The sequence below is a fragment of the Brassica rapa genome, chromosome A02 (assembly GCF_000309985.2).
Source record: "Brassica rapa cultivar Chiifu-401-42 chromosome A02, CAAS_Brap_v3.01, whole genome shotgun sequence".
Taxonomy (NCBI): Eukaryota; Viridiplantae; Streptophyta; class Magnoliopsida; order Brassicales; family Brassicaceae; genus Brassica; species Brassica rapa.
Window position 1 is genome coordinate 29,804,413 of NC_024796.2, and position 26,228 is coordinate 29,830,640.

At 33.2% G+C, this 26,228-nt stretch overlaps 6 protein-coding genes and 2 long non-coding RNA genes across 17 annotated transcripts; 4 read left to right on the top strand and 4 right to left on the bottom strand.

Moving 5' to 3' along the window:
* Positions 1-85: 85 nt before the first annotated feature.
* Positions 86-2,703, bottom strand: LOC103854941 (amino acid transporter AVT3A). Its single transcript, XM_009131907.3, has 2 exons — positions 1,736-2,703; positions 86-882 (listed from the first exon to the last, which is right to left on the bottom strand). The coding sequence occupies exons 1-2, from the start codon at positions 2,471-2,473 to the stop codon at positions 334-336; spliced, it is 1,287 nt and encodes a 428-aa protein (XP_009130155.1). The 5' UTR covers positions 2,474-2,703; the 3' UTR covers positions 86-333.
* Positions 2,704-2,809: 106 nt separating this feature from the next.
* LOC103854940 lies at positions 2,810-3,863 on the top strand. 2 transcript variants are annotated; one of them, XR_630599.3, is made up of 2 exons: positions 2,810-3,036; positions 3,218-3,863. It is a non-coding gene; the product is annotated as an uncharacterized LOC103854940 (long non-coding RNA). The 2 variants fall into 2 exon arrangements; XR_630600.3 differs by having other exon boundaries at positions 2,848-3,067.
* Positions 3,668-5,194, bottom strand: LOC103854939 (LYR motif-containing protein 4B). Of its 2 annotated transcripts, none has more exons than XM_009131905.3 (2): positions 5,016-5,194; positions 3,668-4,191 (listed from the first exon to the last, which is right to left on the bottom strand). In XM_009131905.3, exon 2 carries the CDS (start codon positions 4,149-4,151, stop codon positions 3,888-3,890), a length of 264 nt encoding a protein of 87 aa, XP_009130153.1. In that variant the 5' UTR covers positions 4,152-4,191; positions 5,016-5,194; the 3' UTR covers positions 3,668-3,887. The 2 variants fall into 2 exon arrangements, with proteins under 2 accessions (XP_009130153.1, XP_009130154.1); XM_009131906.3 differs by having other exon boundaries at positions 3,668-4,194; positions 5,016-5,101.
* Positions 5,195-5,245: 51 nt separating this feature from the next.
* On the top strand, positions 5,246-11,122 carry LOC103854946. 7 transcript variants are annotated; one of them, XM_033284539.1, is made up of 8 exons: positions 5,294-5,497; positions 5,759-5,855; positions 6,058-6,129; positions 6,296-6,371; positions 6,456-6,767; positions 9,022-9,195; positions 9,294-9,322; positions 9,703-11,122. In XM_033284539.1, exon 8 carries the CDS (start codon positions 9,703-9,705, stop codon positions 10,861-10,863), a length of 1,161 nt encoding a protein of 386 aa, XP_033140430.1. In that variant the 5' UTR covers positions 5,294-5,497; positions 5,759-5,855; positions 6,058-6,129; positions 6,296-6,371; positions 6,456-6,767; positions 9,022-9,195; positions 9,294-9,322; the 3' UTR covers positions 10,864-11,122. The 7 variants fall into 7 exon arrangements, with proteins under 7 accessions (XP_033140434.1, XP_033140428.1, XP_033140430.1 ...); XM_033284538.1 differs by having other exon boundaries at positions 9,022-9,322; XM_033284542.1 differs by lacking the exon at positions 9,294-9,322.
* On the bottom strand, positions 7,290-9,007 carry LOC103854947. The gene is made up of 2 exons (XR_630604.3): positions 7,469-9,007; positions 7,290-7,379 (listed from the first exon to the last, which is right to left on the bottom strand). It is a non-coding gene; the product is annotated as an uncharacterized LOC103854947 (long non-coding RNA).
* Positions 11,123-16,265: 5,143 nt separating the features above from the next.
* Positions 16,266-21,784, top strand: LOC103854950. Of its 2 annotated transcripts, XM_033284602.1 has the most exons (3): positions 16,266-17,619; positions 18,199-21,138; positions 21,523-21,784. In XM_033284602.1, the coding sequence occupies exons 2-3, from the start codon at positions 20,892-20,894 to the stop codon at positions 21,726-21,728; spliced, it is 453 nt and encodes a 150-aa protein (XP_033140493.1). In that variant the 5' UTR covers positions 16,266-17,619; positions 18,199-20,891; the 3' UTR covers positions 21,729-21,784. The 2 variants fall into 2 exon arrangements, with proteins under 2 accessions (XP_033140493.1, XP_009130165.1); XM_009131917.3 differs by lacking the exon at positions 16,266-17,619 and having other exon boundaries at positions 17,629-21,138.
* Positions 21,785-21,951: 167 nt separating this feature from the next.
* LOC103854951 (probable transcription factor At5g61620) lies at positions 21,952-23,795 on the bottom strand. The gene is made up of 3 exons (XM_009131918.3): positions 22,867-23,795; positions 22,479-22,690; positions 21,952-22,405 (listed from the first exon to the last, which is right to left on the bottom strand). The coding sequence occupies exons 1-3, from the start codon at positions 23,162-23,164 to the stop codon at positions 22,001-22,003; spliced, it is 915 nt and encodes a 304-aa protein (XP_009130166.1). The 5' UTR covers positions 23,165-23,795; the 3' UTR covers positions 21,952-22,000.
* Positions 23,796-24,089: 294 nt separating this feature from the next.
* On the top strand, positions 24,090-25,323 carry LOC103854952 (ethylene-responsive transcription factor ERF104). The gene has a single exon (XM_009131919.3). It carries the CDS (start codon positions 24,398-24,400, stop codon positions 25,067-25,069), a length of 672 nt encoding a protein of 223 aa, XP_009130167.1. The 5' UTR covers positions 24,090-24,397; the 3' UTR covers positions 25,070-25,323.
* Positions 25,324-26,228: the final 905 nt, after the last annotated feature.

The following is a 26,228-nucleotide window of genomic DNA, read 5'->3' on the forward strand; positions in this document are numbered from 1 at the left end:
TAAGAAAGCAGTATATGGAAAACATAAATGGTTAGTCCATTTCAAAAAAATTATACACACTGTTAGTTCTTTTCTTTACTTCGAATTAAATAAACCATCTCTATTGTATAAAACATAATGACACAATAACTACAAAATAAATCCCGCACGGTCACACTCTTAAGAATACTTGTATTATTGGTTATCTCTTCAAGAGTCTTTCTTACAAAATAGTAATAAAAGACTCAAACAAAAACAAGTGTGGAAGGGAACGCAACAGAAATAACAACCAACAATGTCTTCTTCTCTTCTTGTTTCTACTGCTAACAAGAATCTTCAATGAAAGAAAAATGATCAGGCCTTGGATGTCATGATCTCAATGACAGCAGTCCATGTCCCAGTCACAGCTATCATAACACCAATGAGGAAAATAACAACATCTACCACCTTTCTTGCAAAGCTCAGCTCCTCTTTGAAAGCCTGTAAGTGGAAGAGCGATGGCAAAACAAACCCCAACACCACACAAACACTGCTCCCAACAAGAGACAAGAAGTCTGCAAAGTTAGGGACAAGCAGGGCAACGAGAGTGACCACCAGCACAGTGGACCAACGAACCCAAATGGAGTAACTAGAGCTGCAGAGACGGCGCTCTATGACCTCATAGACAGGATGCATCATGAGTGGAAACGTGAAGAAGAGGTTGATTGCTAAGCCTAGCTGAACAAGAGTGCTCACCAAACCTGCTCCTAGGTTTGTGGTGATGATATCTTTAGTCTCGTCTCCATAAGCCATGTACCCTAGCAGCCCAAACGCTCCGTACATGATCGAGATTAACCCCATGGCTAGCCCCAACGCTCTTCCAAACTTGTCTTTGTACTTAGCCTCTAGCTCCAAAGGAAGTACCTGTAGAGATGTTTCAACCAGTGTTAAAAAATAGGTCTAGACGATGTCTGCTTAAACAATAATCTTCTGTGCAAAACTCCACCTAGCGATTTTTTGAACATTGGTTTCAACAAAGACAACAACATGAGATGTAATAGAGAGGAGAGTGATTCTCTTTTACCATTCCAATCCCTTCAAACAACTCCTAAACAATACTTTTCTATAAAACGTCTAACGCCTAGCGATTTTTTAAACATTGGTTTCAAAACACAGAGACAGGAGATGTAATAAAGTAGAAAGTGTTTGTCTTTACCATTCCAATACCTTCAAATGCATACACAGCAACTCCTAAACAATAATTTTCTACAAAACGTCTAACGACCGCCTAGCGATTTTTCAAACATTGGTTTCAAAACACAGAGACAGAAGATGTAATGAGAGAGGGAAGTGATTGTCTTTTTTACCATTCCAATCCCTTCAAACAACTCCTAAACAGTAATTTTCTACGAAATGCCTAACCACCGCCTAGCGATTTTTTTTTGAACATTGGTTTCAACACAGACAACACATAGAGACAGGATGTAATAAAGAGGAAAGTGATTCTCTTTTACCATTCCAATCACTTCAAACGCCTACACAGCAACTCCTAAACAATAATTTTCTACGAAATGCCTAACCACCGCCTAGCGATTTTTCAAACATTGGTTTCAAAACATAGAGACAGGAGATGTAATGAAGAGGAAAGTGATTCTCTTTTACCATTCCAGTCCCTTCAAACAACTCCTAAACAATACTTTTCTATAAAACGTCTAACCATAGAGACAGGAGATGTAATGAGATGTAATGAGAGAGGGAAGTGATTTGTCTTTTTTACCATTCCAATCCCTTCAAACGCATACACAGCGACTCCCAACCCATAAAAGAACACAGAGAAGCCACCAAAGACTCTCAAAGGAGGTCTCTTCTTAACAAAGATAAACACATCCTGAACCATAACCACCAAGGTAGCCGCCACGTCAACAACATCAGCGAATATACTCAAAGGAGCGAGATGAGTCAGCGTGGGGATGGAGTTAAGCCCGAGCTGAAAAGGGAAACACGCCCACATGTACACAGAGCTGGGATCAAGCCCCAAGATAACTTCAGTCCCACGGCTAAGCAAGTTGGCCATGGTGGTGGCGACGAAGATCAAGTAGCTGACGCAGAACCCTGCCTGGGAGAGGACGAGCATGACGTCGACGACGAGGCGCCCGGCGGGGCCGCAGACGGCTTCGCCGAGGTCGCCGAAGGAGGTGATGGAGGAGAAGCCGGAGAGGGACTCGAGCTTGCGGCGGGTGCGGACGAGGAGCATCATGCAGAAGAAGGTGAGGGAGGAGACGAAGAAGAGGGTGAGGAGGCCGAGGAGCCATCCGGTTTTCTTGAAGGTGTAGGGGAGGCCGAGGACGCCGGCGCCGACGATGGCGATGAAGACGTTGGCGAAGGTTTTGGGCTGTGAGGAGAGGGTTCGTGGGCCGAGGAGAGGGGTGTCTTCTCGTGGGACGTAGAGGGAGTTGGAGGATGATCGGAGGGAGTGGGTGGACGATCCCGAGTCTTGATCGTACTCCAAGCCCATCAGGACAAGATGATAACTAAGAAAAGAGACAAGATCTGTGTGTGTTTGAGGCTGTGGTTTGTAGTTGGAGATGATAAAGGTGGAAACTTTACCACATCTCAGGAGTCTTCTTGTTAATCTGAGAGAAACAAAAAAGGTACGAAAACGACAAAGTTTTTGTTTTTTTTAGAGTTGTAGTATTATGTAATGGACCGACACATGTTACTTAGTTTAACCATATACTTTTTGTAATGAGCTGTTTTGTTGGATTTGAATGATTTGGAGAAGGATATTAAATAGAGATCAAATCAAAGTGAATAAACATAATCAAAGTGAATAAGGGAGGAGAGGACAGGTGTGAGGAGAAATTGAGAAATGATTGAGGAGGTGTCAACCAGTAACAGGGAAGCAACGTGGAGGTTGCAGACGGCGCACGTTTCTTTTCTTTTTTTTTTCAACTTCTACACGCTTCTCTGCTCCTCTTTGGGCTCTCTCCGTCTCTCTTTGGGCCATGTGAATGATTTAGGAAGAGACTAGAGAGTGTATTCAAGCTGAGCTTGTATCATCATCATCTACAGGAGAAGGTCGGTTCAGTCATCTTTGAGATTTGATGGTGTCAGTGCTCCTCCAAGACATGTTCTCCTCTTAAGTCTAACTTGTGTTGCTTTAATGATCAAGCCTCTGTCCTTTATTACTGCTTTTGTCATCTAGCTGTAGTGGAACTCGATCATTTTGTCTTGCTAAAACTAGACTCGTTTTCAACAGATGGAAAAAAAAGCAAAGCTACAAGATGGGTTTCAGATTTGAGTGATCTGTTGGGGGGAGCTAAAGAACATGGAAGTTGACATGTGAAGTGACAGAGAAAAACAATCTTCATCATGATGTTGAAGAATTCAACTTCAAGTGCAACCAAAACAGCAGCTGCCAGCTGGGAAGTGGATGAACAGAGTTATACATGTTCATCACAGACCCTCTTTTGTTTTAATCTTCTGTGAATCTTGTTGCTTAAACTCAAAACGCTTCTTATTATGGAAAACCTAAACTTTATTTGTATACAACACAAGCAACCATATTGTTGTTGTTCTTCTGTATCATACAGATTTGTCTCCTGACAATTCATAGATAATGTGTATGAATCTATAACCTAACAGCATCAGAGCTAAAGGTAGACATACACTACAGAAAAATTGAGAACATGTGAGATTTATTAGTAAGAAGAATTAACACAAAGACTCTTTTTATCTCAGCTCTAATACAAAATTATTCTCTGATCCTCTCTTCACTCAATAAAGGGTCTGAAGCCATCAAGACACAAATATTACATGAGAATCACACAAAGCAATGTCTCATAGTTGGGAAAAGAACTAAGAAACATGACCAATAACAATAACAAATAGCTTTGGAGTGTATTAAAAGTGACAAACATACATATCCACTACTGAAGCTTGAGTTCCATGATGTTCTTGGTCTTGGGAGGATACGCCAAGTAAACCTTGACCACCCTCTCCACAACCTCCAGCTGCTTCTTGCCTTCAGCATAAGCCTCCTCCACCTTAGAATGGTCGGTGAGATTCTTGTTCATGCGGAACCCATCCAAGGTCCTTCTCTTAGCGTACTCCCTGATGTTGTAGTCAGGGTACTGACGCCCCGCTCGAAGCAGGGAGCGACAGAGGCTGATGACTTGAGCTTTATCTACCATCGCAGTGAATGAAAACTAACCCCTTTTATTGGTACAAAGCCTGCTTACATTAACAAAGATTAAGAGTCAAGATAAGGGCTAAAGACACAAACTTTGACATATGAAAAGAAGATTTTGTAGACAGTGGAACTGGATTATAAGCAAAAAAGAACCAAACTTTCTCCAGAAAATCAAACATTAACAACACAAAGCTTCACTGAAAACTATGGCAATAAAAACCAAAACTTTTAAACAAAACCGATTAAATTGACTCTAAAACAACCTCTTTAGACAATCAAGAAGGAACTTAATAGCCATACACATACTTAAAGAGTCATAAACTTGAATTTTCTCTACCACTGCAGTAATAGACATTAACCCTTTATTGTACAAAGCCCTGCATAAACGCAATTCAATATAACAACACACAATCTAGGAAAGTGATTAGCAGTGCCAAAAAAAACAAAAGAGAATGAGTCAAGATAAGGGCTAAAGACACAAACTTTGACATATGACAGTGGAATTGGATTAAAGCAAAAAAGAACCAAACTTTCTCCAGAAAATCAAAACTAGTTAGTGAGGAGATTCATTTATCAGCAGCATTCAATCTCTAACATTAGCAACAAAAGCTTCACTGAAAAAATATGCTAAAGAAGCAATTAAAAAAAAAACCAAAACCGATTAAATTGTATCTAAAACAACAACTTAACAGCCGACATACAACTAAAGTACTAAACTCCACCAAAATTGTATAGTAATTGCAGACAACAACTAAAAGAGACAAGAACATCTAATTCACACAAGAGAGGATCCATCCAATCAAATTCAGGTAAGAATAGAATCTGAGGAAACGAAACTCCAAAGTCCAAATTCGTATAAACATACCTAAGATGAAAACGTCGATGTGTGATTAGTTCCCTCACGTCGACGACAACAAAGTGGGAGCTCGGCGTTGAGGTTCCTTCTCCGTGCTTACATAAACCTAGTAGTTAGTTAAAACCGAAATTGAACCGGGAAAGAATAATTAAACCGGTTTAATAATGGGCCTGACATTTAGGCCCGTTATATTTGGGCTAATAGGTGAAAAGCATTTTTTTAATAATAAGCTGTATGACGTGGCATATTTCACAAAAAAAAAACACTATTCTCTTGTCTCTCTCTGTCAACGCTCTGTGAGTGAGAGAATGTAGTCAACTCTGTTTTAAGGCTTGGTTTTGGTTTAACCGGTTCTGCGTCAAACAAAGTGTGAAGGTACTTGTGATCTGCGTCTTGTCTCTCTTCTTTGCTCTCTCACTCTCTCACTCCAAGACGTTGAAGCGTGATGGTAAAGTCTGCTTTTTTCCACCGTCTGGTTCTTCTGTGTTTATGTAATCCTCTCTCCATTACTTTTGATTTCTATAGCTCTTTAACAGATTTGGAACATACCCATTGTCAAGATTCTTTGTATCTCTCTATAAAGTTTTATTCTTTTCGATTGGCTTATGTGTGGACAAGGAATAGATCCGATAGTATATGTACTACTAGCCTCAGTCAAGTTCTGTCTGTGTATCAATCATGAAGCTAGTTACTTAATATATATATTATTAATATTAGCTCTCTTTGCTCATTGTATTGATCTGTTTGCACAGTGAAAGGTTTGAATGAAATCAAAGCTTCTTTAGGATGGAGAGTGGTGTATTCATGATCCTTGAGGAGATGGAGATCTCCCACCTTGGTCACAGAACTGTAAGTCCTACTTTTTTCTTCTTGTTCTGGCTTTAATGTTTTCTTCTGTATATTACTTGACTGAACATAGATAAGTTTACGCGGTTTCGATTGTTGGACCTTGCAGTAACAATCCTTTTGGATTTGACTAGACTGTTAGAGCGTTCATGTTTTGAGATGGTTAAATTGAAAACGGTGTTTGGTTTGTTTGATTTTTTTCAAGGATCTACATAACAACAAGCTGACTGGTCCAATCCCTTCACAGACTAAGCGACTAAAACGGCTGAAAGTTACTGTATGTTCCTTATGCTCTTACAGTGATATAGTGTGGTTGATCTTCTGTCTTTTTCATTTTACCTTTGTTTATTGTTCTGAGACTTGCATGTGACAGGAGTGTGTTATTTGTGTCATCATATCATGCCAATGCTTCACCTAATCATCTTCTCTGTTGCAACTTTTAGAAACCTGAGGTGGAATAAACTACAAGATGTGATTCCTTCCCCCTGAGGTTGGTGAGCTGAAGAGGCTAACCCATTTGTAAGTTACCATTGTGTTTCTTGTTTAGCTTCTGATGATTATCCATATTTGCGTCCAAATGAAAATCATGGTTTCTTTTTTAAGGTACTTGAGCTTCAATAGCTTCAAGGGAGAAACTCCAAAGGAATTAGCTGCTCTTCCGTTAGCTTCGGTATCTACACCTTCATGAAAATGGAACAAGTTTCTATCTTTCATATTGTATAGTTAAAGACACATTCCACTAATCTATATTCCTCCTTAATCAAATAAAAGTATCAGTTTTATAGTTTTTTTATTAATAGATAGACCAAAAATGACAACACCATTAATTATTAATTGGATCTTAAGTAACATAAATAAGAAATTTAATAAATTAAAAATAAAACTTAAATATGAAGAGATATCTTTATATATAAAGTAAGGTTTGTTCTCTCCAGGATGTGCCACCTAGGATTCCACCTAGGAAAGTTGAGCTTTCTCGCGCTGCCACGTGTCCCCATTAATGAAACTCGGCGTTTCATTTAACCGCACGTCGGGATGGACTTTCTTCGTTCATCACATGTTGGGCTTCTAAAAATAAACGCTAGAAAAGTTATTGATTAGGTTGTTTAATAGTTGGGCTTCCATAATTTCACAAACCTAAGCCCATAATGATTTCTCACGTCAACCGACCCTCTTTTCAAACGGTTCTTTGGAAAGCGAAGACGCCGTCGTGATGAACGATGTGCTTCCCAGCGGCTTTGGAGATCCGGCACCGTTACGTAAAACGCTTGCATTCAATCACCGCTATCAATGCTCCATTAACCTCCTCATAAACGCCACCGACCCACTACTACCACCACGTCTCAATCAATACACACCTCCTTATGAATCTACTACTATAAATCTGGGAGTTCCTTTCCCTGAGATTCATCGCTTTCTCCTTCTCAATCATCATTGTTGTTGGATTTCTTCTAATCATCTGGTCGGATTCAGTACTCTCGGTGTTCCCCCTACAAAGAGTCCGCTCTCCGTTGATTAGAGTGTTATCTGTTTTTTCAGATTTGAGACGTCAGTGATTCATGTTATACTTATTGAAGAAAGAGATTACAAATTAGTGCTGCACAAAAAAAACTTACTGAGATGCTTATTGGATTATGCTCTGATTTTTTACCGGCGGAGAGATTGTATCACCAAGAAAAAAGGAGGTGATTTGGGCAAATATCGGCAATGACTAAGCTCTCAAAATGATTGCTGGTGAAGCTTACGGCTGAGCATGGTGCTCTCTGCATCGGGAGAATTCATCTAATCAAAGGCCACTTGCTTAGATGTTGATGCCATGATCTTCCACGTGTTGTATTAGTGTTATAATGGTTATGACTTATGAGTATGGATATGAGTTTCGGATTATGGCATTTAGTTTGTCACTAACATGCTCAATATTTTTTTTTGTAAAAGTACATGCTCAATATCTTTACTTTAGAATTTAGATAAAACTGGTATGTAGAAGTTCTAAGTATGCATATATGATCATTGGTTCTCCAGGAATTGTTATTATTTTAAAAAATCCTGAATGAGCTTTACAAGTGGTTTCAAATACACATTAAATGGGTCAAAATCAAAACATTTGGTTATTATTTTTGGGCGAGACCAATATGTGTGAGATAATTTCTTCTAAAAAAGAATTAAAAAATTAATAAAACCCTCACCTTATTTATTTTTGAAGAAAAATCCTGAACTTATTCCATAGATTATAAATATGGTTAATTTTCAAAGATCAATGTTGGAAATGTCATGCAATCATTATTGATTTTATCCAAAACCGCTCTGGATCCCTAGGTCTACAAGAACATATGTATCTATTCGTTACAGACCATCCATGAGCACCACTAATCAGCTACGTTGATCTAATGACGAGATGCCTTTCCACTCGGAAAGCAGGAGCTCAGTATGTGAAAAACATACAAAAATATTACCATAAAAATAGTGTCAACTTAGGGATGCATCACTTTCGAACATCAACACAAAGTTTTTATATCAATGCCATTTGTCTATACGATATTCTCATGTTATGTAGGGAAAAGTTAGCAGTCCGGAGAATCTACTTGAACAAGACTGAATGGATGTAAAATAAGACAATGAGAGATTAAAGTTGGAAGGCCATCAAAAAAATCATTACACAAAATAAACGTGAGCGCTCCAATGTAATTAGATAGATTTTAAAATATTAATGAATAAGTTATTTCTTTTCCATGTGTAATTAATTTTCAGAAAATATATCTTTAAAAATAAAAATAATTTAATTCATAAAAAAACATATAAATGAAATAGAAATTAACGGAAAGTTCACTTATTATTTATAACTCTACTGAATCCAATTGACTGTAATTTTTAATCCATAGACTAAAACAAACAATGAAATAAAGTAAATAATTTTAATTTTAAATTATATAATAGTTAGATAAGTATATAATCTCCAAAATGAATAGTAAAATAAAGATAAAATTGTTGTGAAAATATTATTAAAGTTATGATATTCTACTCAAATAAATTGAATATTTTAAAGTTATCATTATTTGTTTGTATGTAATACAATTTTCTATAATGATTTTAAATGCTTCATAGATTTATATAAAATCATATAAAATAGTTTTTATTATAACTTCCCGTCCGTAGGGCGGGCCGATCCTAGTATAGTTATAAAACTTGGCCTCTCCCTCTCTCTCTCATAAGACTTTCTCCAAAGGAAATATTTTCTTCTCTCTCTATGTTGTTTTGTGTGTGTTTACTTTCCTAACAATCAAACCTACTTTTCTTCTTTCATCAATTTTGTTTCCCAAAGTAAAGAGAAAACTAGTCTCCCTTGGTAAGGCAACCTTCTGGTTTTATATAATTTATTTTCTTCTCATCTTCTGTTCGATTATTTTCTTCATCTTCTTCTGTTTGTAATTTTCTGAGAATTAGGTTTTCATTCCTTGAGAAGCAATCTAAAGGTATCATTGTCTGAATCCTTGATTTCTCTGTGTTTTGTGTGTTTGGTTATGTTTGAGTTTAAAAACTGTTGGTAGGGCTTTAAAGCCTGCAGAGTAGTCCTCAAATATTTGATCATATCTCAGTTTTAATTGTATCACGATCAGATTACAGTTTTGTCTTTTAGGTATTGATGTCATTGATGACTTGTTGGCATGACACACATGTTTTGATTTAGACTCTTAAAAGTCAACATGTGTCCTTTGGATGTAGATTCCTTCGTTTAAAAATTGTTGAAATGAAGAAGAATGTTTAGTCATCTTTGGTTATGTAATTTGAGTACAGAAAGAAAAGTTATTTTAATTTGATATGTTTAAAAGTTGTCCACTCTTGTGGTTTATAGATGTCTGAAGAAGGTTCTGTGGAAACGGCACATGTAAAGGACGTGGGACCTGTGGAAGATGTTGTTATATCTGAGGCACCCAAGGGTCAAGAAGAGTGTGTATCAGAGACTAATGAAGTGCCTGTGCCTAAGCCACCAAGTGTGAACTCAACTAGAGCTGCTGGTACACGAGCAGGTAAACCGCAGGTTAAGTCCCGTTATCGCGGTGATCATCATGTGAGCTCAATTCATGATCACTGCAAACATGGGACACATGGCAAGAGGTGTGATCAACATGATGATGCGGTGAAACCATGGAAGGTAGTGAGGAGAAAGAGTGTTGAAGCCTCAGTGACGGTTAAAGTTGAGATTCCAGGTTTGAGAAAGAAGTCTTTGGCAAGTGTGACTAAACCGGAAAGCTCTGTGGCTGCAAAGAGAGATGGTGAGATGGCGAGATCTGTTGAAGCTAAGAGGAACAAAGGAACCATAAGTACTCTAACTGGTTCAGCTGTAGTTAAAAAGGTTCCTGGCTTGGCAAATGATAAGTCAAGTTTTGCTATGAAGAAGGTTTCTGCTCCAAAGAATAAGGAGAAGAGAAACACTCAGGCAATTAGTGGTGAAGATGTAAAAGAGAAGACAGTGTGTGTTGTTGAAGCTAGCGTCAAAGGTGTTCAGAGTGAGAAGCAAGCATCATCTGAGAAGAAAAGTGGTGATGCAGAGCTTGAAGCAGATCAAACCCCTGAGAAGAAGATTAGGCCTAAGAGGATGATGTCAGGTGCAAAGGTGAATCTAGCTAAGCAGATGAGTTTCAAGAAAGGGAAGACTCTTGAACCAAGACCTGAGGACGCTTCTCCTAAATGGATCAAGTTCAGAAAGAAGGTTGTGCAGGAACTGAAACCTCAAACCGAAGGGAAGAAGAAGAAGAATCTGAAAGGTATTGAGACAAGAAGTGGTTCTTGTGAAGGAAGCAAACATGAGAAGGTTGTTCTGAGGCATCAAAAGGTAGAAGGGAAGAAAAAAATGATGACACTATTCAACAATGTGATTGAGGAGACAATGAGTAAGTTGACAAAGGTGAGGAAGACCAAAGTGAAAGCTCTTATCGGTGCTTTTGAAACTGTAATCTCTCTTCAGGACAATAAGACACCTCAGAAAGTTCAGAGCAAGGCCACAACATTTTAAGGTTTAGTCCTTTGGGTGGCCAACAGTGAGACAACAGAAACTTATTTGTGTGCTGCATATGATCGATATAACATGCAATATTTCAAACTTTGAGAACTTATTTTGAGAGGAAGAGAGCTATAGATATAACTGTCTTGTTACTGTCCTCGAGAGAGCAAAAGGATTTATGACCTTGACAATATAACTGAAGATGAAGTAAAGATTTCAAGTTTTATCTATTTTCCACAATTAAAGAAAAAGAACAGTTTATTATTTTTTACAATCATGATCTATGTAGCATGGAAGCGATGTCCATTTCCAGTTTTAGAATCAAATCGAAAATTTATGGAAGCTTTCAGACTCTCAATTTCAAAATCTTTATAACTTTTTTTATAAGAAAAACGTATTAAGTTTGTGTTTCCATTTTGAAATCTTGCGTTTGTGTTTTGAAAATTCAGTGTTTTATATAAAAAAACCGAAATCAAAAGTTTATGGAAGCTTTCAGACTCTCAATTCCAAAATCTTTATATATATATATATATATATATATTTTTTTTTAAAGAAAAATGTGTTAAGTTTGGGTTTCTATTTTTAAATTCTGCGTTTGTGTTTTGAAAATTCAGTGTCTTATATAAAAAAACGTGAAGTTATTTTTATAGGGTGATTTTATTTTAGGGGATGTTATTCAATCGGTGATTTAAAATCAATTTTTAAGTTTTGTAATCAATTAAACTTTTAAAATTAAACATAGTTTTTAATTAATGAATTCTAAAATCTACGTAATATACCTTGGATTTTGATTTATTTGTTCATGAGAATCCACCACAAATGATTGGAAATCAATTTTAAATACAAAGAATTTTTAGATCCTTTGAAGTTGAATAACACTACATTTAAATCACACTTAATAACACCAGATTTTAAATTTGATTTATAAATACCATATTCAATAACACTAGATTTTAAAGTAGAATTTAGAATCATCATCTATTCAAATAACACCACCTAAATTAATTCTCCTAGATCATTTATAAATGCATAAGAATAATTTATATAATATTTATAGAATTTTATAAACACAATCCCACCTTCTAAATACTAAACTTTAAATAGTAATCACTAAATCTAACCCCAAATGTTATTGTGTTTTTGATTGAGTGTAATTTTAAAAATTGGTAACCAATTTAGGATATTTTAAAGAAATTATTGATAAAAAAAATCAAACTAATATACTGACCAAAAATTGTTGACACATTTTAATAAGTAATCAATTTAGATTCTTTTGCATATCTATCAAGACTTGACTATATTTTTCAATTATTTTTCAATTAATTCTTTTAATTATTTGGTTATTTTTCTCAATTCAAATATTATTATTTTGGTAATATTTTATTCAAACATAACATTTGATAAATTGTTTTTTGACTTTGTGGGCTTAAACATTTTTTAAATTGTATATAAATTCGTTCATCTGATTCAAAAAATTATCACAAAACCAAAAATCATATATATAATCTGATAAATATGAGTAATTCGGTTTTTATAGTTTCTATCGTTTTAATGACTATAGTTTCCCCAATTTTCAATGCTAAAATGGTGTATAGTATCACTTGTGGAATGGCAAAAGATTCGATGAGACCTTGTTTGGTCTTGGCACCAGGTCAGGTGCCAACAAGACCTTGTTGTGATGCTCTTCAAGCCATAGAGTTCCAAGCAACGACCAAACAGATTCGACAATTTTATTGCAACTGCTTTAAAAATGTTATCCATTCATCTCCATATGTAAAACTTATACCCTTGCCTGAACTCTGTCGGATTCCTATAACTGGGATTTTAACCCCACCTCATGGTTGTGATAGGTATGATTAATTTTTATATTAATTTTTTAGATTAATAATTATAAAAATTAATTTTTATGTGAAACAAAAAAAATTGTTACGTGCAGGTTGAAATCTTCCACCAATATTATCCATAGTCGTGTTTTTCAAAATTTCAATAAATATATATATGAGATATTTTCTTTTATTCTTTAGTTAATTTATAATTTAACTTTTCTAATTTTTATATAAATTTTGTTTCTCAGCATCCAAGTCTGAAGCAAAGAAGAAGAAGAATATGCAAGGAGCAAGAAGATTAATGCGATTACTAATGTATCAAAATATTTTCCAAAAATAAGATAACATTCCGTCTTTTTAAATCACTCATGAGCATATTTTCTTTAATTAGGCGACAAAATTCAGCGACTATAATAGAAATAACATAACACTAACATGATGTGAAAACACACCCGTTGTTGAGATTAGTGGTAAGAGAGCCAGAGATAATCTGTCTCTAGTGTTATGCTTTGTATTGAACAATGTAGTGCACGAGAACCCCATATGTGAACCAACACATAAATCTACATTATACAAATATCTGTTTGGACGGTTTATTTAATACAGTTTGGTCCGTTTTGGGTAACTGTATAAAATTTTGTTCAAAAGAAACTAAATCTGTGATTAAATAAAGAACAATCATTTTTTTGGTTTTATTTCTCTTAAATACCAATGAGAAACAAAACTTTCGTTTACGGCTAATCAAGCACGACAAGCTGGGGTTCGACGGTTTTGAGAGAATGAGAGTGAACTTTGCTGGTCTGTTGTTAAAAGATTATGCCATCAAGAACTTGGTTTACGGTTATGGGATGAAGAACTACCCACTCCAACGATTGAGAAGGTCTGCCATAATATGTTTTTTTTTGGGGTAAAATGTTTTTTTTTTGGGACAAATGTTAAAAGTTGAGAATTGTCCAGTAAAAATAACATTCTGCCATAATGTTTATCCTTCTTAAAGTTCTTATCCAAAACCAAGAGCAAATTATTTTATGATCGGTTGTGTTATCTTTAATTAGGAGTTTTGTTGGTTCTTTGATACCAATCTACAGAATATTTCTGTCGATGAAAAGCCATCTCAACAGATGCACTTTGTGCCTGTCCAATGAAGTCCTAATGGTACAAGCATAAGATCCCATAATTTACGAGTGATTTAGCTTCATTCCTAGGCAGTGTTTTTAAAAACCGGACCGACCTGATTGTTGGACCAAGTTTGACCATGAACCGGGGATATAGTCATAATGAAATTATATTTTAATAATTTTTTAATACAAATTTTGACCGTTCAACCATAATTATATCATTCATAAGCCATATATATATATATATATATATATATATATCTGAATATCTATTAAATATTATTATTACTCATAGTTTTTTGATCATTTGTATTTTATTATACAAAAATTAAACTATAGATTATAAAATTATCAATGTGAGACTTTTAACAATTTTCATTATTTATAGTCATTTTAATAAATTCAAAATATAACATACACAAAAAATCTAAATTTTTATTATATGGTTTATATGATTGTTTAATTTATTTTAATAATATAACATTAAAATATGGAAGATATGTAAATTGTTGTCAAATCTTTATTATTAAAATTATTAATTATCAAATATATATAATTCACTTTTGATAATTCCATAACTTTTATTTAAGGAAAGAAAGCAAAATAATAATCGTAGATTGTTAATTAATTTCATGGTTAGTTTAATGAGAAGTATATAATATATGTCAAGTGGACCAACATATTTATTTCTCTATAGACTTTAAGAAGTATTCTAGTGATACCACGTGTCATAGTTAAAATGTTGTAATGTTTATCTTTTTTTTTGTTAAAGAAATGCTTATCTTTTAATATATACTAGGTAATAACCAGCGTCTTGCGCATGCTGAAATTATTAATTTTGCTATTTCTTAAGATAAGAAGATATTAGGTATGTTTAATTTTGATATCAGTTCGGTTTTAGGTTAGTTTGTTTGGTTTTTAATCTACTAAAATATAACTACCATTCTGAATCAATATTTATTTTGTTTCTTCGGTTAAATGCTTGAGGTTTTTAGTTTTTTTCGATGATAACCAAAATCTATTATTATTTGTTTGGTTTCATATCATATGAATTTTAGGCAGTCCTGATGTCCAACTAATGGTTTCATATTATAATTTCTAAATGCATGAAAAATAAAATCAAATCTAGATAATAATTGAAGAGAAAGAAGAAAATTATGAAGACAAATCATTTCATTAAAATTTGGTCGATGGTAAAAAGAAACGTTAAAAAATAATATTTCAGCTTCCAAGAGAATTAGAATCTTCACTTGTAGTGAATATTTAGTTATATAGGTACTCACTTCAATGTGCACATATATGTAGGGCGAGGCAAAATATCCGTAAATTTAGATTTGATTTGTTATCCTTTTCGAATTGAACCAAAAATCTGGATATCTGTAACTCTACGAAGCTAAGAAAATGCTAATATGCAATATCCATAGAAACAAAAAAGTCACAAATATTAATATTTTTAGAAAAATATATCCGATTTGATTCATTATATGCTATATATAATGAATTATATATATAAGTTTTACAATATTGTTATTTACTAAATTTATTAAAATAGTTATTAGTATTCAAAAAAGTTAATAATTTTTTTGTAATTTTTTTTATCTTAGAGTTTTTATTCATTTTTAATTAATTTATTTATTTTTACAGATTGGATCGGCTATCCGGTTAAAATCTTTAAAAAATTGGATATCTGTGATACCGTATATTCGGATAGCTATGAATCAAATCAAATCGAATATTTAATTATTCAGACGAAACAAATCGGATCACGAATATCTTTAAAACCCCGGATATCTGATTCGTGCCCACCTTTACACACATATATATATATATATTATATATATATATAAGTGATTGATGAATATCTAAAGATACAGTTAATTAACATTAAAATACATTTTCTTCAAAATAACACATAAAAGATAAAAATTCTTAAAATAAAAATTAAGTAAAAGTAAAATAAGCCTAGACATTAGTGATTTGTTTTGAATTTATTTTATTTAGAACGTGTGTATAATTCGTAGAATCTTACATCTGAGTTTTATATTGAAAAAATATTAAATATTATATAGTGTGTATACATTTATGTAGAGTTTGGTTGAGAAGCTTTCTGCATGTGACATGTCGGTGTATTCATTTTTAAATTGTTGTGAGACTGTCACCTTGCAAACATAATGTAAACCCATTTAATGACAACTAGATTTTGATCTGCACCCACACGGGTGTTTACTTTATCTTTTATATAAATATATATATTTGTTGTAAGTAGACAATATTATATTATTATTTTTTATTAAATGTTATTTTGTTATTCTTATAAGTATAATATAATATTCTATATATTATATTTTTCAAAATATGTTGCTATTTATTTTTCTTGTCACCATTATATATCATATATGTGTCATTATATAATTAATAGTATTTTATATGTATCATAATCATATATATAATATTTTTAAAACACAATGTGAAATATAAAAACCATAATTTAAGTTTGCGTTTGAAATTGAGCTTTGTATTTTATTTTTAATATATATATTTAAAGCATTTTTATAATGATTATTGGAAAATATTTTAGTAAAAATCAATTTTTGAATAGATTTATATTTTGAATCAATTTTTGATTTAAATCAATTTTAAATTAATATTTTGATTTGAAATATGTATATAAAATTTAAAATTTGTGTTATCATTATTTTAGACAAAAAATGTTTTAGGTAATTAGATTGGGCTATTTTCGTATATTTTAAAGCTGGCTTAGATATATAGTTTATCATAATATTATGAACTTCCAATATTTTTTTAAAACATAAGTTATTACTTTTTTTTTCTTAATATATTGGTATACATGTTTCCAAACATTATTATATTCATTTTTTACTGATATACATGTTTCGAAACACTTCCTAAATGTACTTCTACTTTAATAAGATCTATACTATTATTTATGAAGTGATTTTGCTTAGTTGTCCTCTTGTCCATGATTTAGATAATTTTTAATTATTTATTATTGTTTATTTGTCATATTTTCTATAATTTGTGATTTTGCTTAGTTGTCCTCTTATGCTTGATTTTAGATAATTTTTGTTTATTTATCATTGTTTATTGCTTATTTTTCATATTTTCTATAATTTTAGATAATTTATTTATTTGTTATGTTTTCAATAATTATACTTTTTCATATTTTTCATATCCTCCATAATTTAGGTTATTTATTATTTCTTATGTTCTTTATAATTTTCTGTAGTAATTTTATTTATTTATCATATTTAAAATAATTTTAGGTGGTAATTTTAGTTTTGCTTACTTGTCATGTTATCCATAAGTTTAGGCTATTTTTATTATTTTCATGTTTTATTACTTTTAGAACATTATTTTTCATATTCCATGATTTAATTTAGGCTCAGTCATTAGTTTTAATAAATAACTTTTTGAATTGTTAGTTTTGAACATATATAGTGATTATTTAATAAATCTTTTCAATATATTCATGAATAAATATTATTAATGAGTATTAATTTTATAGTTTTGTTCATCTTATGTTAATTTTCAATATTAAATCTTTTAATGTTTTATTTATTATTTTTAAAATGAAGCTTGCTTCTCTTTTATACCACCGAATTATTTTATCAATCAAAATATGAGTCCAAAGAATACAATCTCTCGCTGTTAAAAATTAAAAAAATACAGCTTTACAAGATATATATACTTTTATTAAATAGAGGTATGTTTTTAATTATTGTAAATTTGTTAATAAGTATTAATATAAACTCCGATGAAGGAGAAATTCATATAAAATGCAATTAAGACTTTGATGAATAGGGGTTTGATTAGAGCTGGGTTGCGGGTCAAACCCGCCCCGCTGACCCGCCAACCCGCGGGTAAACTGAACTTTTTTACTCAAAAAATTTGACCCGCTTGACCCGCAAGAAGAAAATATGAAATCTGCACCCGCCCCGCTAAAACCCGCGAGTGATCCGCTAGACCCGCGGATAATATTAATAATATTAAAAATTATTAATTTAAATATTTTTTATTAAAATAACAATAAAATTTAATATTTTAAATATTTTTATTAAAAATAACAATAAAATTTAATATTTTAAATATTTTTTATTAAAAATAATAAATATTAATCTATTTATAATTAAAAATTAAATTATTTTTAAAAAATTTTCTATTTAAAAATAATATCTTAAAAAAAAATCTTTTTTTTTAGTTTTTGCGGGTTGGCGGATACCCGCACTGAATTTTGGCTGATCCGCACCCGCCCCACATAAAAATCACTCAACCCGCACCCGCACCCGCGAACCAAATTTTTCAAATCACTCGACCCGCACCCGCCCCGCAGCGGGTCAAATGGGGCGGGGCCCGCAGATAATGATTCATATTCCCAGCACTAGGTTTGATTTCATAGGCTTCACTGATAATTTGGTAATTATGGTTTATTTGTAGATTTATCTTTTATATTATTTTTAAAGTAATAATAAAACTTTATTAGGTTATTATAATGATGATATTTTTACATGTATGGTTTAGTGATATAATAAATAAAACATTTTAAAAATACCAAACCATTATCTATGTTGTCTTGTAATAAAAAAAGATAATTATATCAGTAATTAATTTAATATTTGAAACTAATTAAATAATTTAGATTGAAATTAAAAATTTGTTAAAACTTGAATTAGTTGGATATATATTAGTCCGCACAAGTGTGCGGGCCACCATCTAGTATATATATATCTTTCATACAACTTCTAATCTTCCTTTCTCAGAAAAAAACTTCTAATCTCTTATCATATCTTTCTGTTTGTACCCTTATTTATATTGTCTTATGCTCCTATCATCAATGCAGCTTCTAATCTATTTTTTTCTGACATAAACAAGAACATATTCATGATGAATCTGTAAACCAAACTGGTAACTCTGCATCCATATGAACGATGAAAAACAGTTGTTTCCTGGTACTGTGTGCGAGACTGTTCGCCTTGATATTTTTCGTTCGATGTACATGAATGAGCCATGCATGGTTGAAATTGCTTCTGAGGATCTTAATATCTTCAAAATACATTGCAAAGACTGACAATTCTTCTGGTTCCGAAACCATCTTCACCAATTGAGAATAATATGTTGCAAAAGTAACATTAAACTGCCATAAATTCCCCATACACTTCATTGCCTAAATGAATGCCTATCTCCATGTGAAGAGGCGAAAGACTAACATTAAAATGTCGTAAATCGATTAGCTATTCTTTTTTTGGCAAAAAATTTATAAAACAAGATAGCTGCTAAAGAGTAGTGCTAAACATGTTTGTATATGCTATTACCAAGAAAATAAATGGTAATTTACCAAGTTTTGTTTTTTTATCAAAAAAATATTTCAGGGAAATATAGATAGAGGCAATAGTTTCAGAGACATAAAGCACTATACGATAGTTCTCGTGGGAAATAGGTAGTTGACCCAAAAATAAATGATTATGTTCATCATTTAAGTGTGTTAAAGCATCTCCAATATACTCCATATTTTACATAATTTTATAGAGTAATGCTTTTATTATTTGTTCATTACTCCATGTCTTATTTTGTTTTGGAGTAAAATATACAGTGGAGTTGGAGATTTTTTATACAACAGTTTTTATGTAACAAATTATAAAACACCCTATTTTCATTATTTTCGTTTAATTTTTATAGTTTCAGTAGTGTTAGTGAGTAGTGACCATTATTTCCTCCACTTTTCAATGTTAATATGGTGTATAGTATCATTTGTGGCATGGCGCTAGCCGCTAGACAAGGTGAAACCATGTTTACAGCATGTCGTAGGTGAGAAGCCAACAGTTACTTGTTGTGAGGCTATTAATAGCATAACCCGGAGACTGACTCGTCGACACCTCTGCAGATGTTTCAAAGATGCTGCACAATCATCTCCATATTCAAACCTTATCAACTTGCCTGAACTCTTATCATATTTCTCCAGTTGTGCCTTTCACCCCATCAGTAGACTGCGATAGGTAATTTTAATAATTATATTCTTTTATTTAGTTTAATAATTGTAAAGCATTAGTATTTATGTGATACTAAAAATTGCTAAGTGAGGTTGAAATCTTTCACCATTATTTTTTATAGTCCTGTTTTCTAACTTCTTGATAAATAAAATGTTAAATTCGAATTTATTATGTGCTTCCAACTTAAAACCAATTGGTAATTAGTGGATTGGCCCTAACCCTTTATATATTAGTTAATGTCTCTTAGAATTTCCGATGTGGGATGTAATATCCCTAATATAAAACTAAATATTATTTTCTAGTTAATTTATAATTAAACCTTTCTGATTTTCTTTATAAATTTGTTTTGCAGGATTCAGAATATGTAAGGCGCAAGAAGATTATGGATACGACAATAAATGCACCATCAAATTTTCTAAAATAATGAGATAAAATTTAGTTTTTTCTTAATTATTCATGAGCATATTTTCTATTATCAAGAGAGAAGACGTAGAAATGAATTCAATCATTTTTATTAATTATTCATGAGATTTTTTTGTTATTTGAATAAAATGTCAATTCAATCATAATTTTTAACTTATATAATACCAAACTCGATATAAATTATTAATTTATAATGTTGATTGGACCATATTCTTACATGAATTTTCTAAAAAGTTATTATCTTTTATTTTATCGATTTATGTCATATTTTAAACCGGCTCAATTTAGAACTGAGAAAAATTATTACTTTATAGGGGTTATTAATTTATCGAATATTAATTTATATGATTTTTACTGTATATGTATTTTCGCTGAGATACATATAATGTTATTGCAAAATTTGGATAGAATTACAAAACAAATCTACAGAAATTACTTTTGTCACCCTGAAAGGAAGAAACAAGTGAGATTACCATTGAACGATTTGACAAAGTCCTAATTTCGATCCAAATGTACCAAAACCACAGGCTCTAAATTCGCAATCAAATACGGAATTTTCTTTGTAAGAATAATTGCGTATATATCAACGAATTACAAAAAAAAAAATGTAAAGGAGAAACTGATCAAGCTCGTTTACAAAACCATCAACATTCTACAAAGCAAAGAATATGTACAGATCTGCGAGTTGGAACCGTGCCACGGAAGACTACTCGTCCGCACCGCCCAAAGGATTGTGGATGGGCTCCATGATCGGTCCCCTTGACGAAGACGAGCCACCTTCCTACAATAATCCACCAGCGGATGAGATGGTTAAGAAGGAGAAGTCACCTGCCAAGTTCGCAGAAAAGGCGATTCACATCATTCCTTTTGTTCTTCTTGCATGTGCTCTCGTCCTTTGGCTATTCTCAAATCCAGGTATATATATAATGTACACACAGAAAGGTTAGTGAACCAAAAACTCTACGTGTAGTAACATAATGGTCCAATTTGAGCTGAACTTGCGGTCCTAGAATTTTTAGTCTTTTTAAAAAAAAACACTATACAACCATGACCTACCTTGAGACTCATGATCGGCTTGAAAAATTTTACTAAACATATATTTTTCTTAGAATACCGTTTTCTTTAATCATTTGGGGACCGAGTGATATATACATATTAAGTAAATTACTTTGGAGACCAATGTTTTATCTCGCTATGGCAAATACCGGCTCTGTATGCAACCTCACTCATTTGCAATTAGCTAGTGTGAGTAAGTAAGATCGTTGTATGAGTAATTTATAACATAACACAATTTTGTAGATGTGGTGGATGTTGGGATGAGAGAGGAATCTATTGCGGCTAGGATTGAAGGACTGACAATAGAAGGAGACATCGACAATGATAGTGATGGAACTCAGACTGGTTTCTTGGGCGCAACCTTAGAGCTCAGTGGTGATTCAGACAAAACACATTATGCTGATCGGAACAGACGAGCTTCAAGGAAACTGATTAAAGGCTTCTACTAGTTAATAATAAATAAACCACCAATCCATTTTTATGCATTTTGGATCATCATTCCAATCTATAATTCCAAAGTTTTTTTTGGTTAATAAATGAGCAGCTTAATTTAAATCCAAGTGTATTTATCTGATATCAAAAACAAAAAATTCTACATGAATCCGATTGACAAAACTTCTAAATATAGAGATATATATATATTCATATAAAACTATCAAAAAAATTGTAATATCACTTCACATGAATAATGCATGGAGGAGGATTAAAATTGTTATTAGCGTCACTTCACATGAATGGTGCCATGGGCAGTCAAGTCGGTTGATCCGGTAGCTTGTGGAGGAGGAGGAGGCAAACCGATAGCAAGTTCCAAACCGTCTTTCGTTGTCATATCAGAGACTTCATTTAAATGAGGTTGAGGCATACTAACCGGTACATGCATTGGTACAGGTATACCGGAAGGGTGAACATACCTAATCGGTCCAGGGTTGGCGTAGTACATTGGATGGAACATAAAAGGTGAAAAGTTGTAGATTGGCATGTACCCCATTGATAGATTCTGAAACCGGTTTGATATCTCAGTTTGAGTTTGAACTTGTACCGGTTCTTGAGATCCGGTTATTAGTTGTTTAGATGGAGTCTTTGATGATGATGTTGATGCATCTGGAAAATTCTTCTCTTTCTCCTTCTACAAGTTAATCAAAAATTAAAACCCTAAATATCAAAAACTTGGAGTAATGGATACTAAGCAAGGCAAAAACCTGATCTTCTAGAGAGATGTCAAAGAGACTAGCACGTCTTTTTCTCTTGTCGTTACCATTTAACCTAAGAAAATATTTTTGAGCATGACTCGCCACTTGTGTCGGTGTTCTTGTCGTCACGAAGCTCTTTGAGATCCCTCTCCAATCTCCTTTCCCGACCCTCTTCAAGCCGACCAAGAACATACGATGTTCTTCTTCCGTCCATGGATTCCCTATAAAGTTTGATTACAAGAACCGTATAGACAGTGAAACATTGACATTTGTTCCAAAATATTTAGAATTAATGTATATGATTTATAGGTTCTCAATTTTTTTTTAAATTAAAATTCTTACTAGATTGTTTAGTGAATCAAGAAAAAGAATAAAGATAAGGTCAAGAAAAGCCTACCCTTTTTCTTCTCATGAGAAGACCTCCTCTTCTTTGAATGAATCTGACCATCAGAATGATAACCCGTATCTTCAACGGCGGCGATTAGGTCACCATTACCGTTATCAAGAAGAGAATCAAGATTCCCTAAACTGAGACTCTTCCTTAACGCCGTTACCTCAGGCGAGTTAATAGGATCAGATGATATGTCAACGCCGAACAGTTTCACGCTTCCTTTGTTAACGCTGTTAAGGCAACAAGTAGGTGCATTATGACCATTGTTGCCACAGAGTGAACACGTCTTCGCCGTAGTCGCCATCTTTCTCCGATGATCTCTCTCTACGTACGATTTCTCACGAGTTGCATTTATATCTTTAATCTCTGCGTGTAATTTATAGATATTTTATATATATACGATATTTATATCCGAATATATGCGTGAGCTGGTTTTGTGAATATCTTTGGTGTTTTACCTTAAGAGATAAAGCGTTTCCTTATTTATCTTCTTTTTTTTGGAAAATATCCAGCAGTATCAGCATAAGATCATAACCTACGGTGTAGATTTTTTACGTTATGCATTAGTGTAGATTTCAGCCGTTAGATTTTTTTCCAGCTAAAATTGTGGTGAATATTAATTCCTGATATATTTGAGAGAGTAAATCGTATATTCGATTTTTCTTAATTGAGTTTCCAAAGACATCCAGATTTTTATCAATATTTCCCAATCTTAGTGCAGTTGAAATTTACTTTTATCTTTGTCTTAAGATATAAGTAAATTGTACAGTACACCCTAGAAAAATTATGGCGAAGTCTTTTAGTACACCCTATAAGTAAATTATTATTTCTCTATCGATCGGATATTTTATTATTGACCGATAAATTCACAATGACATGTCGAATCGGAATTTTCACATCCGTGATTCTTAAATCTCAATTCGTTGTAAAACTATTTTATTTACAATGAATTGTTCTTCTTTTGGATTTGGTTACTAAAAAAATGATACTAAATGAGTGTTGAACATCAAAACTACTACAAAAGTGGTGTATGCATGTTAACTTAGAATTCCTACCAACTAATATATGTATCCGTATTGTTGATATAAATATTAAAAGGCAAGTAATCCCTAATCCATGAGTAAAACAACTTGTTAATAAATACATATCAATAAAGCAACTTCACATAAAATTATGTCAATAACCCACCCACCCTTGTGTATATATATTTAAAAAGTCTTAAAGAGTGTAATCATGATAACTTGATTAATTCTTTTAATTGATAAGAAGTCCATGTCGCGCAATAAGACAAAATAAGTGAAAAGGAGAAGAAAAAAAACGACAAGATCTAAAGATAAAGAAGACAACAAGTCAGAAGTCCACTACCAAAACAACCGAAGGTAGTATGATAGTTCTCGGACCGATCCACGAAACTCCCTCAAACCCTTCCTTTCTAGAAGCTTTCTTCACTATATAATTACCATATACTCATCCTCATTCTACTTCACATTTACAAACATATACAAAGATCAATAGGGTTAACTAGGAGTGAAGATAGATGGCAACTAAGCAAGAAGCTTTAGCCATCGAGTTCATAAGCCAACACCTTCTCACAGATTTTGCAAGCCAAGATCACCACCTTCACTCAGAAACAACCCCAAGAACCATAGGAAACCATAACCCTAAACCAAACTCTACTCTTAACCGTCGTAAACCGCCCTTACCGAACCTATCCGTTTCGGTCTCTAGTACGATGAAGAAGCCAGAGGAGGAGGATGAGGAGGAGGAGAAAAGACATTACCGAGGAGTGAGGAGGAGGCCATGGGGAAAGTATGCAGCGGAGATTAGGGATCCTAACAAAAAGGGTTCTAGGCTTTGGCTTGGGACTTACGACACCGCCGTGGAAGCTGCAAGAGCTTACGACCTAGCGGCGTTTGAGTTGCGTGGGAGAAAAGCAATCTTGAATTTCCCTCTAGATGTGAGGGCTACGTCAGAAAGTTGTTTCGTCGGATTAGGGAAACGAAAGCGGCTTAAGAGCTTCGTGGCGGAGGAAGAGACGGTGCCGGTTAGGGTTAAAGCTGAGGAAAAGGAGAGTGATACCACGGTGGCTGAGGTTGAAGCGGTTCCTTTGACGCCGTCAAGCTGGAAAGGGGTTTGGGACGTGGGAGCAGGAGACGGGATATTCAGTGTTCCTCCGTTAACTCCGACGTCTCCCAGCTCCGCTACTTGAAACTTCTGAATTGTCAACGGTTGGTGACGTACGCTTTCACCTGCTTCACTCTCATAATTTCTTTATTCTTTATAGTATATACTAATACAAGCGGTAGTGTACAAATATCAAATTAGTGTTTTAGTACCAATCATTTTATTCGTTAATTTTTTTTTTATAGGAGAAGTGTGGATGTTGAAAATCTAAAATGATATTTTGTATTTGTTGATATTCTTGTAAATTCGTTGATTCTATAAAAATTCTTGTTCATCATAGTTTTTCTTCAAGTCATATCTACCCTCACTGCTAATTAATTAGTCAATAGAGTATACAATTATAACAGTAAAAAGGTAAACGTAGCTATTAAAAAAATGCTAATTAATCAATAAAGTATACAATAAGCAGTTATTTACACAAACGTAAACGTCAAAGTTAATATTTTTAAATTTTCAATAGTGGAACACACCATCAATGGATAATGCCGCCTAAGATTATCTACAAAGCATCCATAAAAAGAATGTGTAATCAACATCATCTTACCCATTATTTTAAAATTATGAGGATTAATTTATTCATAAAATATGACTTAATATTATTACTAGATTAGGAGTGTAATTGTCAAGCAACTGAGCAAGAGGGTGGAGTTTGGTTTTGTATATATATATATGTGGAGCCCTAGAAAATTAAGTAGAAAATCAAGTTGCTTCAAATCATATCCTAGCAAGTAGCTGGCAAGGTAACCCTACATGAAAAGCAACTTGACGAATTTGTCTCTCCTCTAGTCCTACGTTATTGTACATGATGTATCTTGATATGTTAAGACATTCACCCATAATAAGCTAAAACCCACGAGCTTTTTAGCAAATAACTTAGGATTTGAACCATATGTGGCTCAAGGGAATGAACCCAACAAGAATCAAACTAGATGTTAGTGAAGTTAGTCACCATGAGAGACAAAATCAAGTTGGCACAACTTGAATGAGTCCTGACAAAAGATCTTAAATTGTCTCCATAAATGGTTAATGGGTATATAGGAATGGGGGTCCACAGAGTAAACCAGAGAGACAGAGAAAGACTAATGACACCTTACACAAAGGCTGCCAAACACATGTTCGATGCAGGAAAATATGATGCTCCGGTCAATTCTAGCCAGAAGAGGAGAAAGAAGTGATGCACCACA